General features: G+C 32.0%; 3 protein-coding genes and 2 long non-coding RNA genes across 6 annotated transcripts; 3 read left to right on the top strand and 2 right to left on the bottom strand.

Annotated features, from left to right (window-relative positions):
• Positions 1-426: 426 nt before the first annotated feature.
• LOC132905143 (INO80 complex subunit B) lies at positions 427-2,409 on the top strand. 2 transcript variants are annotated; one of them, XM_060956150.1, is made up of 6 exons: positions 427-587; positions 842-1,007; positions 1,094-1,280; positions 1,368-1,601; positions 1,698-1,870; positions 1,963-2,409. In XM_060956150.1, exons 1-6 carry the CDS (start codon positions 542-544, stop codon positions 2,093-2,095), a joined length of 939 nt encoding a protein of 312 aa, XP_060812133.1. In that variant the 5' UTR covers positions 427-541; the 3' UTR covers positions 2,096-2,409. The 2 variants fall into 2 exon arrangements, with proteins under 2 accessions (XP_060812133.1, XP_060812134.1); XM_060956151.1 differs by having other exon boundaries at positions 1,139-1,280.
• Positions 2,410-2,525: 116 nt separating this feature from the next.
• On the top strand, positions 2,526-17,734 carry LOC132905136 (uncharacterized). Its single transcript, XM_060956140.1, has 10 exons — positions 2,526-2,823; positions 3,244-3,346; positions 4,167-4,272; positions 4,462-4,672; positions 6,281-6,447; positions 6,983-7,160; positions 15,951-16,334; positions 16,725-16,946; positions 17,010-17,228; positions 17,340-17,734. The coding sequence occupies exons 1-10, from the start codon at positions 2,748-2,750 to the stop codon at positions 17,507-17,509; spliced, it is 1,836 nt and encodes a 611-aa protein (XP_060812123.1). The 5' UTR covers positions 2,526-2,747; the 3' UTR covers positions 17,510-17,734.
• Positions 7,496-14,422, top strand: LOC132905146 (uncharacterized). Its single transcript, XM_060956156.1, has 2 exons — positions 7,496-9,006; positions 11,765-14,422. Exons 1-2 carry the CDS (start codon positions 8,623-8,625, stop codon positions 12,185-12,187), a joined length of 807 nt encoding a protein of 268 aa, XP_060812139.1. The 5' UTR covers positions 7,496-8,622; the 3' UTR covers positions 12,188-14,422.
• On the bottom strand, positions 17,510-18,238 carry LOC132905150 (uncharacterized). Its single transcript, XR_009657747.1, has 2 exons — positions 18,145-18,238; positions 17,510-17,929 (listed from the first exon to the last, which is right to left on the bottom strand). It is a non-coding gene; the product is annotated as an uncharacterized LOC132905150 (long non-coding RNA).
• Positions 18,239-18,475: 237 nt separating this feature from the next.
• LOC132905149 (uncharacterized) lies at positions 18,476-19,994 on the bottom strand. Its single transcript, XR_009657746.1, has 3 exons — positions 19,826-19,994; positions 19,212-19,362; positions 18,476-18,569 (listed from the first exon to the last, which is right to left on the bottom strand). It is a non-coding gene; the product is annotated as an uncharacterized LOC132905149 (long non-coding RNA).
• Between the last annotated feature and the right edge of the window lie 44 nt (positions 19,995-20,038).

Raw genomic sequence — 20,038 nt, forward strand, 5'->3', positions numbered from 1 at the left:
ATTTTTCCGCTAGGTAAAATTTGTTAACTTTTGAGAGTTCAAATAAAAGGAATTAATTAAAATTATTTTTATCTAATTGTTCTTCCTGGTTTCTTAATTATGTTATAAGAAAAGACAAATTCCCTCTCTGTTATGTTACAAGCAAGTTTAAAAAATCATGCAATTAACCAAGAAACACTATAACCACCTAGCGGTGAAATGATGGAACTAATCTCTTTATGATAAAATTAAAAAATTAAATTTCTTGATCAATGAGGCGAATTCTTGAACTATTCAGGAATTATATCAAAGCTTTAACTTTCCAGAAATCCTTTCTGCGTAATATTATTCTGATTTCCTACACAATTAATTATATGCAATTAGTGCAAAGTATTCTATTTTAGATATAGTGGCACCACCTGACTCGGCGAAGTAGTAATACTAATAAGAAGCAAAATTTTTATTTAATAAATGGCACCAGCATATTTAAAATACGACACCACAGTTTTGTTTTATATTGTTTGTTTATTTGATACGCTGAGGAGTACAGATTCCTAATAAAATGGGTAAAACGAAAGATATAAGTTCGGATGAGGAAAGGACTTTAGGTACGACTTTCGATGTATTAAAAAATTAACATTTAGGTTATGTAGAGACGGAAATATTTATTATATTTTTCGTTTTATAAATTTCATCATTCATCTTTATGTTAAGTATTTTAGAGATTTAATATCAGCATTAAAGGATTTCAATGACGCTTTACAAGAATCTGTTTCGTGAAAAATTTAATACTTCTTATATACATTTATGTTTACTTGTAATGATCTTTCAATATTTATGTTATATATTGTTTTTCTTTTAGAAACTAGTGAGGTATCTCCACAAAAGAGACATAAAAAGCATAAACATAAAAAGCACAAAAAAAGGAAAGTTACTCACAATGATAATGATGGCTTTAATGATGTTGCTACAGAAACAGAAAAAAAGAAGACGTTTCGAGTTAAAATAAAAAAAGATGATGAAAAAGGGTAAGTAAAGTAAAAAGGAGCAATAGATCAGATATTATGTCATTTTATAAATAATGGAGATATATTTATTTTAATATCTTTTGTAGTTTAGAGAAACCTCGTGAGAAAGTACAAAAAACATCTAATCTTAGCATCGCAGGTGCAAGCACTGTGCTATCACCAAAAACTGCAACAAAGAAAAAGGTTCCAAAAGGTAGTAAAGGTAAAGATAGCGGCACTAGTAGTGAAGAAGAACGCTGGCTTGATGCAATTGAGTCTGGAAAACTTGAAGAAGTAGGCAATTATAACTAGTGTTTATAACATTGATTTCTTTGTAAATAAGTTTTAATTATTATAGATTAAATATATGTTTTATTCTAGGTGGATGATGAGCTGAAAAAGATTAAACCAAAGGATCCAAAATTAATGACAGCACGTCAAAGAGCCATGTTTGAAAGAAAGACTGATACAGAACCAAATCCAGCTGTTGAACAACTTATGTCTTTACCAACTGGATACAAAGAAAAGGTTATGACAGCTGAAGCTATACAAAAAGCTGCTCTTAAATCCTTAAAAAGGAAACAACTTGCTGATGAGAAAAGAGAAAAAGATAAAGTATGTAGTAATAATTAAAAATAAATATAATTACTATTAAATAGTATACTGGATTCTATGTAAATAGTATTTAAAATTATACTTTTATTCCCATAGAAAAAGACAATGGAAAGATTACTGAAAAAGCAAGAATCTAAAGCTTCTAAAGTTATTGGTAAAGGAAAACCTTGTAGAAGGCAAGTTCCCTTGGTTACATACCGTTTAACACTCGAAGGAAGTTCAATATCTTTACCTCCTGGAGAAGATTTTCCACTACAGTCTACAGAACAGTATGTCAAAATGATAGATAGTTTGAGAAATTTAATTGAAATTTTTATAAAATCAAATTATTATATTATTTTGTTGTATTTTTCTTTTTCAGAAAGGAACCACCCATACGAGCTCTTTGTGGTGTAAATCAATGTAAAAGGCCTAAAAAATATTCATGCTCAAAAACTGGTGTACCATTATGCAGTTTAGAATGTTATAAAACTAATTTAGCTCTATCTGTATAATTAGTTAATATTTGAACTTGTCTGTGTTAGTGTATATACATCGCGTTACATTTTTTAATGTACATCATTATTGAACAGTTTTACAAAGAAGATAAATATAGATAGTATAAAATATTAGATATATATTATATTTAAAAGAAATTAGATTTCTAATTGAAACAATACGGTTTTTAATTCAATTGTTAATATTACGACTAATATGTAAATATTTTGTACATATCATTAAGTAACTTTCATTGTAGTATTTTGAATATGACTATTTCGAATATGAATTTATATACATAATTGGAATATGTAAAGCAGAGAAAAAAATATATGTAATAAATATTTATTACCTGTTTTTGAAGACAGGTAACGATATGTTCATTAAGTTACCATCAAAATTTGTTACTAATATACCTCCCGTTAGTATTATATTTTCTTCCGGAAAATATTCGAATCTGCATCGAATGCATCTTGCATAACTAGAAGTAGCCTAGGCCTTGCTTTCACCAACCAAGATAGGCTCAACTAAGTCGCCGTATGATCGTGAAACGCGTAACATCGTCAGTGTTTATTTCCCGAGTCATCGTCGACTCGTGATTCGCGATGATTGTATGCCGGTTTTCGTAAATTACTAAATTTTGGGGAAACCCAGTACGTCTGGGTCAAAATGTGGTGGTTCAAGAACTTTATAGCTTTCACCATCTTTTTTAGTTTACTACGAATATCTAGATCTCAAATAAGGGGTGAGAAAATAACTTATCTAACTTCAAATATCTATGTATTATCTATTTTTGAAACGTTTATGTTTAATAAAATAAAATTATGAAAATATAATTAAAAAAAATTAATTTTCAAGTATATTACGTTGAAATTACTTAAAAATCAATATATTTGCAAAAATGCGATTGCAAAATATTAAAACGAAACTTTTTATCCTGTTGAAGAATCTATATTGAATGCAAATATTTAACAACATGATTAACAAATACTTGATTAAGTATTTAACTAATACTTTATAGAATTGATTAATATTTTACGAAATTCAAGTCTTTTGTTATTAACTTGGTTATATATCTAAAGTATTATTTAATTTTCATTAATTATTCGTTAATAAGTTTTTGTAGATTACGTTAACTACAGTGTTCTTTTTTTTTAAAAATCAGATGGTGATTCTCACGAATGTCTACGATCTTGTGCTGACAATGCACTTTCAAATAAAGTATGCCGTTACGAATTCTTCGTTGAAGAATCACCTGCCCCGATCAGGTAAGATAGATAAAAGTCAGATAAGGTCTATGAATTTATTACGTATTTAATACATCAAAATCAATATGTATACTTTCGAAACTTTTATTTCAATCCAAGTTGAAACTACCAACAAACTTTCGAAATTATTCTTCCACATGAGCAATTTTATATACTATATAATATAATGTAACCGTTTCTCAATCAATTAATACAAACAAATTTTCTATAAAATTATATAAAATATAAAAGAAAACTATAAATTTTGCACATGAAATCATTCTAATCTAGAAGGATGTATAACTTGTCCTCGGGCAATTCTGAAAACAAACTATAGCGTCGCTCAGGCTCGTTGTAGACCTAAATCAGCGAATATCCTCTTTGAAGGAGAAACCTGTCGGAATCTCGGTCAATTCGAATCACTGTGGAACGAATACGCAATTTCTAGTGTAATTCAAGAACTAACGGTTCACACGGGTACTAAGTGCATCTTTCATTTTTTCAATTCCCAACTGGTTCTTACACTACCACTTACTGTCACGAACATGATACTTGTATTATAGAGAATAACGTTAGCTAGATACATAATAACATCATAGATATACTTTGTAATCGTTAAAATTATGTGAAAATTGTAATCTTTATTAAATATTTTTATTATTTTTTATATTATTATTTTAATATTTCGTTCTAGTCACGATACGTATTATCTGATGTTAAGTACATGTGTATTAAAATTCTATTTATCTGAACTTTTTAAAGTATGAATGAGCAGAATTAATTGATATTATATACATATACCATTAATTAATTTTTCTTATATTTTTATTGTTATTTACAGTATTCGCGATTGTACTAAAAGCAAAAACGAATCGATGATCCACGACAACATATTATTGAATAGCTTTCTAAGAATCAATGGGAAAAGCCCAGGCCCACAAATAGAGGTAAAAATTTTTGAACTTATTGTTATCTTTCAATTTATGCATTAAGTATATTTTATACCTCTTTAAAAGTAGTTCGAAGCTATAATATATCAAATTTGTCCATTGTTAAGATATACCTTTTGATTAATTAATAATACAATTTCAACGCATTTAATATTTTGAATTACGAGTTCACCTTTCAATTTTCAGGTATGTCTTGGAGATACTATAGAAGTGATTTTATACAACAGATTAGGGACCGAGGAATTATCTTTTCATTGGCATGGTATACGGCAAAGGAATTCGGCTCATATGGATGGTGTTTCGATGGTCACACAATGTCCTATTTTGCCATTTGGGGGTTTTCGATATAAACTAAAACCGGAAAATGTTGGTACATACATTTATTATGCACACATAGGTAAGCACATCGTATTCAAAACGATGAAATATGCAAACTGATTATATGTGAATGCTCATAAAAATATTAAATGATCAAGAACGATTGATTAATAGAAAAAATATTATGTTCTACAGATGACTGCAAATTTAATACTTTCCTTTTTGAAAACTAGTTCTTATTAAAATAAGTAACGTTTATTATAAATATGACTAAAATCCACTACGTAATTCAAAATATTGATTAATTTATCAAACGGTATTTCATCATTCTTTCAATCGTCAAATGCATAATCTCATAAATCAGGTATAATAAAGTGATTGTAAGGGTTAAGAAAATTAATTTTATTTAAATTGTTAAGTTAATTGTTATGTAATTTTTTTAACTGTATCACTTTGATAACGTTTAAATCAATTTCAATTTTCCCGCGCTGTAGAACGGCTTCTACTCCTGCGAGGACAAGCAAAATTAAAGTAGATCAATAATCTTGAAACCGTGTTCTATAGAAGTAAGGTTACAGGTTACATGTTACGCTTGCTCTTTTAAGAAAAGTAGTGCGTATTAAATGCTTCAATATCAATTTTCTTAACATCTATTTTTTTAAATTTAATATGTGTTAAATAATCAAGTGAATTATGGTAATTTTGTGGTGATAAAACACAATGTAGAATTGAATGTAGCAAGAGATAATCTTTCACGTTGGAGGCTCAGGTACATTAAGTCATTTACATAATATTCTCAATGTTTTAAAAGACAATCGTAATGACATTAATTGCTTAATGTCTCCTTCACTTTAACACTGATGAACAAAAATAAATTCATTTGTGTCTTCTTTTATAGCGTCGTTTGATCTGCAGTGCACATTATTATGTCAAAAGCATTAAATAAAAATCAGTAATTTAGTATGAACTAAACCGAATTAAAATAAACAAAAGTGCATTCGCTTTAAACTTATTTCGTATACAAAGAAGATTAAATTTAATATAGACAAGAAATGAACTCGTCCAAATTTTGTTCTTATTAGCGCCCTGGATTATCACGTTATAGGTATACCGTTCCAATAAGAAATTTTGTCTAAAATATAAGAAATACGAATGCTTGTGAGAAATATGAAATTTATAAGAAGTAATATGATATTTTTAATCGTTTTTGCAAAAATACCAGTTTTGAGAAAACATCAGCTGAAGTGAGATCAGCAATCGTTTCGATTTACCTTAATTGTAATCGAGCAAAACAAAATCGAGAAAGAAGATCGATAGTAAATATTGAAAGAATAGGCGTGTCGACTTTTAAGGTTACCTAAACAAAAAACCTCAAATTAGCTGCTATCAACCCTGTCATCTGAAATTGAATTTTTCATTATTGCGAATATCAAAAAAATTGCTGTACAGTTCTAAACCAATCTTGTATTTACTTCCTATATAGTATTATGATACGAAATTAACGAATATCTCCTTAATATTAATACATTTTATTTATTTATTTCTGTAATTATTAAATTCAGAATTAAAAATTATCGCACGATTTATTCGTAAATATAAAATAAAATTACTGTAATTTATTTATAGAACGTGTATCCTTTCATTAATCATGGATATAACAAAAGCATTAATGACATTGAATTATTAGTTTCACAGCAGGCCGACGGCGTATACGGGTCGTTGACAGTTCGAGGACCACAAGATGACCCTAGCTTGGAAAGGATACTTCTCTTGTCATCAAGGCCGCCAACTCCTCTGTCGCGACACTCGCACCTACACCCACCTACGCCTAGTGAACTTCTCTTAAATGGCCAGGTATTGTTTTATCTAATTAGACAAGACGCTACGGTATAGTCTGAGAAAGATATATATAATTCAGCATGAAATGTAGCCAAGATTTACACATGCCCAGAGAGCAAAACCGTTTTCGAAGATCAAAATTCCTGATACGAAATAATATGACAATAAGAACAATTTTTATACAAATATTATTTACTAATGTTATTGCTTTTTACATTAAGATATTTTTATAGTCATTTATCAAATAAAAAATTATGTTTTATTAGAACATGTTGAACAAAAGCTATCTTTCTCTCAACATTATAAATTTTTTTAATGATATTTGTAGTTTTCTGTGAATGAATGAATGAATATTTCAGCAACGTCAATCACCGCGCATATATCTAGTATTTTAATTAAAAGATATTTCGAGTTTTAGTTTTATTCATTAATTCATATTAGTAAAACTTGTTGTATAATATAGATTACGTCACCGGAATGAGGACTTCCTCTCGTTGTACATTATGTTTCACAAAATTGACATCATCATTGGCTATGTCTTCTTTTTCAGAATAACGGATCTATCTTGCAAGTCCACTATGGAAGGAAATATTTATTGCGACTTATTAACGCCAACGCGTACAATTGCCCTATTTTATTATCCATCTCTGGCCACGATTTTGGCGTCTTGGCTGCCGATGGGAACTCGGTTGAACCGACGGTGGGCAGACACATCTTTCTCTTTCCAGGTATGCAGGTGATTCTCCTTGCTTATATCGTGTGTTTTGTACATTCGGCACACGTAATATATGATCGTTGTACGTACATGTCGGATATACAAAACTCCTCATCCGAGATTTTATATTTAAACCTTGCCTCTCGGTTTTTCGCGTTGCGCTCAGAATTCAAGTGAAAGCGAGTAAAGGAGGCGAGAATGAATTGCAATCGATAAAGGTAGGGCGAAACATAATAAAATGAAATTGAATCACAGCTCGTAGGATTAAATTATGTAAGCAAATATAGATAAGATAAATATGTATATATAGCATAACTTGAGTATAATTGTCGAAGACTAACCGTATATTGGAAATATTTTTGAAAAACATGTAGCGTAATTCAGTTCGTTCACGACATGTGACTTAAAGCGATAAACGATGGTGAATAGTGGAAGAGTAAACGTTTGATATAGCTCTAATTGTTCTGCGTAAACTAAAGAATTTACATGCGTGATGGTACATAAACGAAGCACGATTCTGATGATATTCATCTCGCAAAAGACTATAACTAGCGTTTTAAAAATGGTAAATTAAAGAAAGCAAAGGAAATTACAAGCTATGCGAAAGAGGAAAAGAAAGTGGCACGATATAAAGGCGAAGAATGAACAAAGATGGAGTAGTCGAAGAAAGGGAAATGATGAAGAGAATGAAGAGAAATGATGAAGATTTATGTTCGACAAGGAAGTAAAATGACAAACGAGAAAGAAGGTAAAGGAGAAGATCGAAAGGAAGGAAAAGGAAGAAACATAGCAGAAGACAATGGAGATAAAAAAACTTGGCCACCGTAATTAATGGAAAAGATAGGGAAATCATAAGAAAGAGAAAGAGAGAGAGTGAGAGAGAGGGAGTGAAGGAAATAAAGCGGTGGAAGCGACGCGGTGGAATTGAAGAAGAACGAAAAACGATGAAACGAGGCGCAAGGTCGTTTAGTAAACAAAGAGGAAGGGAACGCTCGAGGATACACGCAACGAGGCCGTAAGAAAGAAATGCGAAAGGGAAAGGGGGAAAGAAGAAGAGAGAAGGAGTAAGAAAAGGAAAGAACGAAACCGCTTGGTAGTCGCACATGCGGCGTGCAGCGGTGGCTGACTCGTTCGCGCAGACTCGGCCGTCTTCGTGTTCTCGCCGGGTTTCCGCAAAGGGAAATAAAGAAAGGAAGGCGACCAAACGCGCGCGGGTCTCGCGCAAAAATCATTAAAACGCGTGCTCGATTCGCGGCAGCGGCGTCGTTGTCGACTCATAGTCGACGATTTATTAGCGGGTACCCGCCCGCTTGCTTGTCAGCCGACCGCATCGTTTAACTTTAATCGACATCCGTCCGTACTTTGTAAATACTTGGTCGTACGAGACACATAGGATTCTTTGGAGAAAACGGTGGCCCCTGGCCTAACAAGTGCCCGCGCGTCGCCGTAATATCGCCGTGGCCACTCTATTTTCCATGTCTAGCGACGACGCGTGGAACGAGCCAGAAACGAACGACACGCGGCTCGGCATGGAGTGGACTCGCGACAAAACTCTAGAGCTACTGCGCGAATATCAGCAGAGACGCGTTCTCTGGGATTGGAATGCTCGGGGGTATCGCGACCGAACGAAGCGAAAACGTGCGATTCAAGAGCTCGCCGAGATCCTTTGTTGCAACACCCTCGAAATCGAGAAAAAGATCACGAATCTCAAGTGTCAGTACTCGAGAGAAGTTCACAAGATACAGAACAGCCGTGACGCAGCTACCGGCCCCGACGATGTTTACGTATCCAAGTGGTTCGCCTTTAAAGCGATGCAGTTTCTGCAATTTGGCACACGTAGATACAGTAAAAGGAAGAAGGTAGGTAGTTACATAGCTATAGATCGTTCTTTATCATTGCGCGTGTATATTACAAGTACGCTGTCGCGCGAGAAATCCAGTTGTGACAGATATTTCGTTCCCACGTGTCGCATTTACCTTAACGGTAATAGATACATATACAGACAAGAATCTCTTTCTCTCTTGCTATCAATTCCTTCAAGAAAGAAATAATTAGTTTACTTTTGACCTTCTTTTCTCGCTTTTTATCATACAAAATCTGTGGTAAGCGGAATCATAAAGGTTCCCTTTCTCCAATCGTAAGGAGGCTAGTTTACGTCGTATAATTGGCCAAACAATTTCGAAGAAAGACCATTGTGTCTGAATGCATTTCGTGGAAACGATCACCTCGCCTGAACGAAGCGTCGCTGCTCGAGATACACGTTTTGTCGACTCGTAGCAACGCGACGTGTCATTCTTTTTATAGCAATTTTTCGTCCCGTGACTTTCGCATTTCGAATCGATCTTACTTGAAACGTGTCCGATTCTCCTGCACATTCGTGCGCTATCCGATTGCTGATACATGATAATTCTATCCTTCTCCAATCTGGTCGTTTCCATGCTCGTTTTCTCACATTCTGTACTGTATCTGTTCCTATCCGATTCTCTCCGTCTCATTTGCTTTGCTCCGCCTGTCGCCGCCCGCCTTTGTGTTTCTCCTCCACTTTCTCTCACAAAGTTCTTCCAGTCTTCGCCTTCGAGAAACTGATCCAATTATGTCGATACATTGCTGCGATTAATTTGCGAATTTTTATGCAAATTTATATTTTTATGAAAACAACTAAAGAAATAGAACTTAAGTAGAGAGATGCATTTTATCTGTTAGAAATTCTTACGGGTACCATACTCTCTGGTATTTTATACAGTTTTCTATATTGTGTGCAATCTTTGGATTATCGTATGCTTAAATTTCACGTAAATGCATAAGAATACGCATACCAGCCATGATATTCGATAGAGTTTTTACTATTTTTATCGCTATTATTTATCGTTATCAATAAATTTCTATCGTTTCGTAAGAAAATGTAGTGGTTACTGGACGCTCTAGAAAAATAGTCACGAAGAATCTTAGATATGGTTAGGCGCATATATATATACACTAAATTTCACGAGAATTTATTTTTAATTTGAAAGTTACATAGTTCGATATTATTTATTCGGAATACTTTATCGAAAAACCGGTTTGAACGTTACGATATTCCAATGATTATTACATTTAACTATTTTTGCTAGTTTAAAGTATAAATATTAATCAAAGTTCAAGGAACTGGTTGCAACTTTATCACCGAGTCTAGTTAAGATAAATAAGAAATCGATCATGAAATGTCAGTATACGTAATAATATATATTATATCTAGGGGTATATGTATATACATATAAAGTGACAAAAAATGATCTAGGACTTTAAGACTTTTATTATGTCAAACGGGAAAAGTAAAGTATATTTCACCCTTTCACAACGTCGTTCTTGCTGCACTATGAACGAGGTATTTTGCATATCTTTTTCTATAACATATTTCACAGGTCGTTCTCGGTCTAACCGTGATTAAAAAATTACTTAAATTTGAGGAAAGAGTTATTTTAATATACGATTTCTTGCTTCGGGCATACGATATAGATTCGATTCATAGATCAAAAGAAAAAGAATAATTTAAATCGAAAAGCGGTTTATGTTTCTTTCTAGTATATACTGCGACCTGATGCGTGTGCTTTTTCTTAATTAAGATACGTTCGGGCATTGTTTCACGAGCTATTTAAATATATTCCCGTGAAAGTTTTTAATACGGAGTTTCCTTGAAAGATCGAAATGTTAGATTAACGTTGAATCGTGTGAACCGAGAATAGCGGATTGAATCGCGATTCGATTTTATTGTGTTTACGCGTGCCGTGTAATTATAATAACCAGGAATGCGAAGTTTTCCCTGGACTCCGGCAACATTTTTGTAGGTAAATTAAATTAACACGAGAAGCGAGCGTGCAATGGAAATTGGCTTGTGTGGATCCCTAAAATATTGTATCGTAATTAATGATAATAATTACTAATTAAACAAAAAAAAAGTAAAACATTGTTGATAAAACAGAGAAAAACTGAATAGGAACATGAATTCTGTAATAATACCCGTAAATCATACTCTTTTTTTTTTTTCTGTATTACTTGTATATTTACTAACACGTTCAAAAACTAGAAATTTATGCAAACCGGTAAAAGATACACTTTGCTTAGTTAGTTAAAATTATTTTTTATTTTACAAATAGTATTCTCCGCTCGTAGTTATTATAGTATACAATCTTACTTAGCAATAAATTATTAGAAACATTATCGTAAAAGACCATGTTAGAATTATGCGCATAAGTAAGTAATAAGAAATATTTGTAATGCGAGGAGACTCGAGCGACTAGACCGGACTATAATTTTGTTTTTCGGATAAGAACTTTAAGTCGAATCTATGTATCAATCTGAAATCTTGCCATTTAAACGAAAGACCATACTTACGTATGTAAAATAGTAGGTAGAATCACTCTTATTATACAAACTCGAGCTATACGAGCTGTTGTTTATCCCTCGACGAGTTCAGACAAGACAAATCCTATACATTTCTGTTCTACGTGTTTCCTGTCACCCCTATGCTGAATGCAACTGGGTTTCACTCGCACGCGTGAACGTACGCACACGCGTGACGATAAACCGATCGCAATCAACGACGGCGATAGATATGGAAATATATTCTTCTCCCCGCAGAAAATCGAGGAGGAGACGTCCAAGCTGCAAGAGGAGTACATAGTTAGTGACATCGATCCCGAGAGCATAACGTTTATAGACGAGGAGACGAACGGATCGGGAACTGGTTCGTTCAACGCGTCGCTAAGCGAAGACGCGGAAGAATCGTCATCCTCGAGCTTGAAGGCGATGGAATTGTATAACGGCTCGTCGCAGAATCATAATAGTTCGATTTGCGATCTGGACGAGTTCGTACAGACGAAATTGGAGACTACTTCCGACGAACGAAAGAGAACGAAAGAGGAGTTTGCGAAATTCGCGGAGAGTATCGCGGTACAGCTGGCGGAGATTCCCGACTCGTATTCGAGATCTGTAGCGAAGCTGAGGATCAATCAGATTCTGTTCGAAGCGGAGATAGGCGTCTACGCGCAGACACGTCGCTAACAAATGCAACTTCGTTCCGAGTTTGAAGAAACGAGTAAAAGATGATCGTACGATGATGGTGAAACGTCTTCATAGAAAGAAATTTGTACGCTATATACGTGTTATTTTGTTATAATTAGTCGGCAAACGAGGCAATGTGTTCATATTCCGTATGGACGTTGTACGAATTCGCAACGATGGACGATAATTAACGTCGGTGTCGGAGTACGAGATGGATCAGAGAGATTGAAACAAGAATTGCTTTTGTGACTGAATCAGAGCGAACGAGTAACTCTATTTAGCGCGTAATTGCAGCAAGTAGATGCAGATACGTGTCGTAATATTATGGGAACTATCGTGAAATAGTAGCGTGGATCGTGCTCCAAATGTACGATCGTTTTAACGACACTCCCGATTTTCACATACGATTGTGTTAATATATTATATTTAATTCGAAGTTCGTCGGAGAAACGACAATACGAAGACTTTTAGCGTTTCTTGCTTATCAGGATCATTATTCGATTCCCATTTCTATCTTAAATTACACATTAATTACGTTCATCGATACAAGCTACGCGAAACTTGGAATCGATGATTAAGGATAGTAACGTAAGTTAAATAGTCGGGATTTTTAACGAAACACATTGAACAATTCATTGGAATTAACTTTTCGTCCTTTAGATAGATAATTTTACACAATGGAGTGTAAAAGTTGCGTGAACAGATTGTATAATAAGACACGAAAGTTGTACGAATTAAGACGTAATTTACAGTTGAATTCGTAAATTTGAATGTATGTAGTTGGCAAAACGTCGTTTGTGATATCGCTCATTATACAAAGCGAAATTTAAGGAATTTGAACGAGACATTTAAGAAATTATTTATACTTGATATTATATTTTTTTGTAAAAGATCTTTTCCTGGGAATTAATCGTTCAAGGCCCCAGGTATAAACTCGAATATCTCTTCGGAAGGAAGATAAACGATCTACATATTATTAAGATTGTTGTGCTGCGAAAGTAAGAGGATTCTGTGGAATCGAAGGAATAATTGACATTATCGAGGGGTAGTAAATTTTACAAAATATTAGAAAAAAGATATTTTCTAATTAAAAGCCAGAACCGCGCTGTATTATAAAAGGTAAACGAAAGGAGGAATTTATTTTTCAATATTTAAATTGCCTTAATAGGTATGTTATCGTTTTAAGATTCGATTCACGAAGAAGACTGTATTTCTAAAATATATTGCTATTTTTCGCGATTGTTATTTGTTTGTTTGTTACCATGTAACGATAATACGAATCAAATATCTTTTTAAAGTATCTTTGATCGATCGAACGTTATGTATAATCGTGAAACGAAATGTTACTCATATTCGATGGAAATAACGGATATGTGATTTTAAATGTGAATATAAGTCAAAAGTCCATGACATTTGAGTTAAGTTGAACGGAATAATGATGAACTCGCTGGAATATTTAGAAGGGAAGTTTATAATCTTACGAATAACAATTTATTCCTATTGAGCAATGAACACTTGTTCAATTTCAAGGAAAAAGTATGTAATAAAGATTTTTCTTTATACGAATAACTTTCTTATATTTTTGATACATGTTCTTAAATTCTTGAATTTTATGTAACTTTCAAATTGATCTGAAAAATTTGCCCGTTGAAAAGGAAAGTTGATTGCCAATTACAAATACCGATTTGATTGTTTGCAAAATATCTTAACGAGGAAGTATTAATTAATGCGCATATTGTGATACAAATCATATTTTATAAAATGAGTTCCAACGAAATTATTGATCCACCTAACAGCGATATTCGTCATTTATACAATCTGTCTTATGAATGATCTAGATTATAAGAATATATTCCATTGATAGGTATCGTTTCAGGGCTTTAAATAATAGACGTAGCAAAGTATAGACTACAAATTATTTTTTATCGAAAGCAATCCCTCCGTAAAATTGAAAATAAGTCGTTTTAAATTACTTTATTAATTTTCGTTTAAGAGACAAACTGTATTGTATTTCATATCGTATCAATTAAACCCTTTGTTAATAGGTAGGTATAAAGAAAACATTAGATAGTAATGATTGTACACAAGATTCAACAGTCTCCGGTGTATGTCTTTATATAACTCGTTTATCCTTGTTCCTGATTCTACGATAGTTTTATATTTTTATATTATTGTGATCGTTTTTAGAAGCTTTACTGACAACCGTTAAATTTTAAAGTATATAGTGGAAACTAATATTCACACGATCAAACATCCTTTTCTTTATAAGTTTGCATTCTCATTTCTATTAAACAAAATTTGATTCTAAGATCATTATCAGAGGAATATTATTTCTTCCGATCGAACCTCTTTCTCATATCCTTATAATTTCTTCGTGGTAAATAATCTCCAATCAATTTTGTTCGTATTACCACATCGATAATTGTAATAATTATTGATCTCCAATCTTTTAAATAGATCCTTTCCGATATAATTTAAGTGAACATTTCATGGATAAAGATATATCATGATCCTGAAAGTGAAAATTGACAAAATCACAGTGTAATTGTTGTAAAATTGATAATCAGTAGAGACAGAAATATAATATAAAAATAAAAATGATAAAATATAATTTGCTATTATTTTTAGTGTCTAATCGTAGATAAATTGAATAGATATTAGTGATTAATAAAAGTAACATTTTTTTAGTCGTTACTTTGATGTATATAAATATTTTTTAGCAGTCGTAAAATAAATTTTTTCGCGTTTCAAGTTTCTATCAGATATTAATCTTAATGATGCTCAATCATGAATTCCGAAGAAATACAATGTCTTTCTGTGCAAAATAAGAAAGTACATAGGCGAGAATGTAGAATAAGTTACACAGGGATCTAAAAGTTAAAATACACGATCGTTGCCTTGATATCCCATAACTTTTCTTCCGATAAATAGCGATTAGAGCGTATTAATATTAGTGCATCGATAACACAATGTAAAAAATTCCTTGTAAAAAGACACAACACTAAAGTTATCTATCTATCTATCTAGAAAAATCTTGGGAAGAATCAAAGTGATCATTGAAAAGTTAATGTTGCTCTACACGCGTGATTTTATTCTTGTGATTCATATTTTTTTCACATATTATTTTATTGCAAATGAAAACAATTGATCATTAAAAGTAGATATTTTATGAATTTATTCCAAAATATTGTTGGATATCAATGTAATATAAACGCTATTAAAAACAGATTTGAGAAATGAAATTTTCAAACGTATAAACAATTTCCTCGGTAAAAATAGAAACTCGAAGGATAGTAAGTACATATTTACATACATATGCGTAGTAATTGCAGTTTTGTGCTGATTACGAAGAATTAATTCGAACTGAGATTAAAAAAGTTTGCTGGGAGTTATAGGCATATCTACATGCATATACTCAGCAGCAATGAAACTTAAATTCTTCCTGTATTACGATATACATATCCCCATAGTATTTCTTATAGTTTATATAGCTATGCTTTTTTGTATTATAGGAAAACACCTACACTTTACTTTGTATACTTTTATTCAATAAAATAACTAGGATACCTGTTTCAGATATGCAATTACTCTTTCCATAAATTCAGTACCATATAGTTAGAATATCAGCTTTTAATAGAAAAGTGGAGATTTCTAGATATCACCAACGAAATTTGTATAATATTAAGAAGTAGAATAATCTTATCATTTTCTTTTTTATTTTTTTTTTTTATATAGATTCTCTACTATACGAATTTAATTTTAGGTGAGAGATTTGACATAATTCTCGAAGCAAATCAACCTCCTGGGAAATACCTCATTGATATAAAGGGCCTTCGGGACTGTCAAAACCTTCATCAGGAAGCTTTCATCCTTTATGATGATATAAAACCAGAGTCCGCTATAATCAAGGACGAAAAACTATTGAAAATCAATGACTATGCAATTACGAACAAGGGTCACGATTGTCATGAAATATCAAGGAATTTCATTTGTGGTTTGGATTTGAAAGGATTGAGAGGGATCGAGATTAACTCAGACGAAATTATTTATGTTCCATTCGACGTGAATGCTTTTTCCTATTTCACGGATGAAATGTCCGACTACAGATATAATTTTTACGGATGCCCTTTCTATCCATCAGATCTAAGTAAGGACATGAAGAGTTTGTTAATATTAAAACTATCAGTTTGTAATACTTACCTAAATGTATTATACTATGCGTAAATGATCATAATTCATTTTACCAAAAGCACCTGCATAATTTTAGCAATTGCAAAATCAAACATTTGAAAGTCGTTACTTGGGCTGGTTTGATAGTTGTAGGCGTCAGAGCTATTATTCCTAATTGCTATTTTGTTTGTTCAATATTAGTCAATATAATTTTCATTTGTTTATAAAAATAAAATACATACGCGAAAGATATGCCACATTACATTTATTCGCGATAGTTTCTTAATGGATCGTAATTTTTATTTTCTTAAATCTTTCTTCTTTTTTATATTCCTCGACTTTCTATATCCATAAATGCAAATTTCAGGTGTAAGCAAAGAAGGAGCAAAGGTTGCACAAATTAATCGTATATCGTTTAAATATCCCATGTCCCCGTTATTGTCTCAACCGGAAAATGTACCAGAGGAATCGATTTGCTCTTTTGAAACGCGTTCAGAAGAGTGTGTTGACACACCATTGTTTTGTGAATGTATTCACATGATCGAAGTTCCACCTAGAAAAAATGTCGATATTATTTTAATAGATGAAGGTAATTTTAATCTACTTTACATTATGACTTATTATTTTATATTTAAAATAATTTTTTATTCAGGTTTTGGCGGAAATGTCTCCCATACGTTTCACGTACATGGCTATAACGCGAGTGTCCTAGGAAAAAGTAGTTTCGAACGAGCAATTACCAAAGAAGAAATTATCCTGTTGGATCGTAACAAACAGTTAGATCGTAATTTTGTAAATCCACCCCAGAAGGACAGTTTCGTTGTACCAAATAAAGGATACGTTATTCTTCGTCTTTTTACTGATAATTTAGGTAGAAATCATTATATTTGCAATCTTTAGCGAAATCTCTTAAGAGAAGAATAATTCCATTTGTGAGAATCTTTTAATAAAATTATGACATGAATTCATTTACCATTTGCAGGATATTGGATGTGGGAAGCAAGAAGCACGGCAATATCATCAGGAATATCTGGACCTGTTATGCAATTTTTGTTAAAGGTAGGAAATCGTGAAAGCTTCTTACCCGTTCCTTTGGACTTCCCTACCTGTGGAAGTAATAAACATCCGGACATGGTATTCGAAACCAACTAATTTAGTGTATAAACTGTAATTTATTATATTACCATATATTTATTTTATATTCTGCTACTTATTTCAAGTCAATTAATCATATTAATTTAACGTTGTACCATAAATAATTTTTATTTACATAAAGAAGGAGAATCTTTTAAAAGATAAATATTTTTCTAAAAAAGCAATTTGTGACTTATATTGTGAGGAATAAAAACGAATAAAATAGTAGATTCTAGAATGCAATTGAAGAACCAATTAAGTTTGGGGAAACTTATAAGTTATAAAAATCTTTTAAAGTGTCCACCGCTGGTCTCCAGTTGTTGCATACCGGGAAATCGCGTGGCACCGGTGGAAGATCACTTTTATCCCCTACGTGAATGACCAATTCCATTCCGGTTATTTGATGCCAAGTAAAGTGGCAGCGAAGTAACCACCATCCTATAAAATAGTATTTTTATCTTCATCCGAAGTATTTTAATAAATTTATAATGTTGTAGATGTGATTCAAATGAATTTAATTAGCAACAATGAAATATTTACGATAAATGATTTTAAACATTTAGAAGAAGAAGAAGAAGAAAGTCTAATTTTCTCGAAAAAGAAGAACAGCTATATGGAGAAAATGCTATTTTGGAAGTAATTAAATATCTTACTTGGATTATCCGCCTTGAAACGTATAATTGCATAACCTCCACTTATCAGCTTAATAGTGTATTTACCAGGAGGATTTGAATATTCATCATTCTATTACTGTAATATAAATTAACGAAAAGACAATTACCGGATAGTTTTCGAATGTAACAGTACTTTTGCGTTAGACATGTGCGAAGGAACTAAAAAATTTGTACAAAATCTCACCCAGAATACCAAGATCACCTAACATTAATATATCAGAAGTTGGTCGTTATTTAATATTTGAATATAAAAAAAGTACGAAAGAGAAATGGTAATTTGTTATCGTATTACAATTTTTACCTTGATCAGTGGTCCTGGTAACTGTCGATTGATTGGTATCAAGGTCTTTTCAACTCCATCCCCTTGGATACATTGGTCCCTTCCAGTTTCCACATCACAAGCACTGATAATATTGATATTTAGTTTATTTAATCATCGATTTAGGTATGTAAGCATCTTTATTTCTAACTTATTTTGCTGCAGCTATTTTCATAATTCATAATTCATAATTTATATAAAATAATTACTTTCACATTAGTTTTAGATTTACCAATTCTCATTAATGACATTTATCAAACACTGCTCCAATATTTTAACTATTAGAAAAACCAAGAGATATTTGAACCAAACAATAATATATTTTAACCATCGAATTAGTCTCATATTAGTTACAGATTAGATACTGTACTAAGTGTAACAAGTTTGCACTACTCGTAACATAATTGTTTAAAAAAACATATTAACACGTTGACTGCCGCACGAATTGTATTTATTTTATCTTGGAATTCGAAATAAATTGAAATATACTATATCGTAACGTTTATTTTTTGAAAAATATTATATCGTATTTCGCTCACGTCTTTCTCATAATGTTATCTAAAGCATTTACATCGTTGACTATCTTTTAATCCATGAAATTTTCGTTATTTCAGACATTCTAAAAAGATTAATAAAACGTGGGTGACTGATGACTATCGTAGTTATTATATGTATGATCTAAATGTAAAATACTTTTCAGTATACATATATGTATATTAATACGTACGGTCCTTGTGTCGTATAGAATTCAATGTCGAAGGTATAATAACAATTTTTAGGTTTCTCATGATCTTGGCATTCCCGTGCGCATTCTTCGGGCGTAGACAGCTTTATCGATGAAGAATTTGCGCTATGGTCATTCGCTGAATCCGAATACGCTGCGCGTAAGTAAAACATTGTATTAAAAACGATATTCGGAAATCATGGAATGAAATTATAAAATGCGGCAAATGACTTTAATCAACGCAATGATATAATTTAAGTAACGATAGTACGAAAATTAATACGGAAACTTAGTTTTACTTTAGAAAGAGATTGAGCATTTTATAAATGTTTCGCGTAAAAATATGCATACATTAAATACATGTATCAAGAAGAAGACATAGAACAAATGATTATTAATCGATCTACAAGCATTAATTCCACCATTAAAGGCGAACAAAAATCGGTATGGAGACAATGAGTCTCCTCGGTATGTAGTTGGAATAAGAGGGTGTCTTTAAAATAGTTGGAGATGTATCAAATATAGTAAACTAAAATGAAATGATCTAAATTAAGGAATATTCTGTAATTGATATTGCGTGTTACTCATTTCAAATGAATATTCATATTTATACATACGGTTACTGTAAGACAGTTGTGTTTGAAACAGTAGAATAATGCAAAATGCGTAAAATTATTTCGTAGTCTGAAAAATTCTTAAAAAATCAAGGAGCACCATTTTTCAGCAAAGCGAAGCAAGATCGACCGACTTACTTGCTTCCTTTCAGTTGGATACTACTGGCATTTTTCCCGTTAATATCGTCAATTTATAGAAAAAATAGCAATTTAATT

The sequence above is a fragment of the Bombus pascuorum genome, chromosome 3 (assembly GCF_905332965.1).
Source record: "Bombus pascuorum chromosome 3, iyBomPasc1.1, whole genome shotgun sequence".
Classification (NCBI taxonomy): Eukaryota; Metazoa; Arthropoda; class Insecta; order Hymenoptera; family Apidae; genus Bombus; species Bombus pascuorum.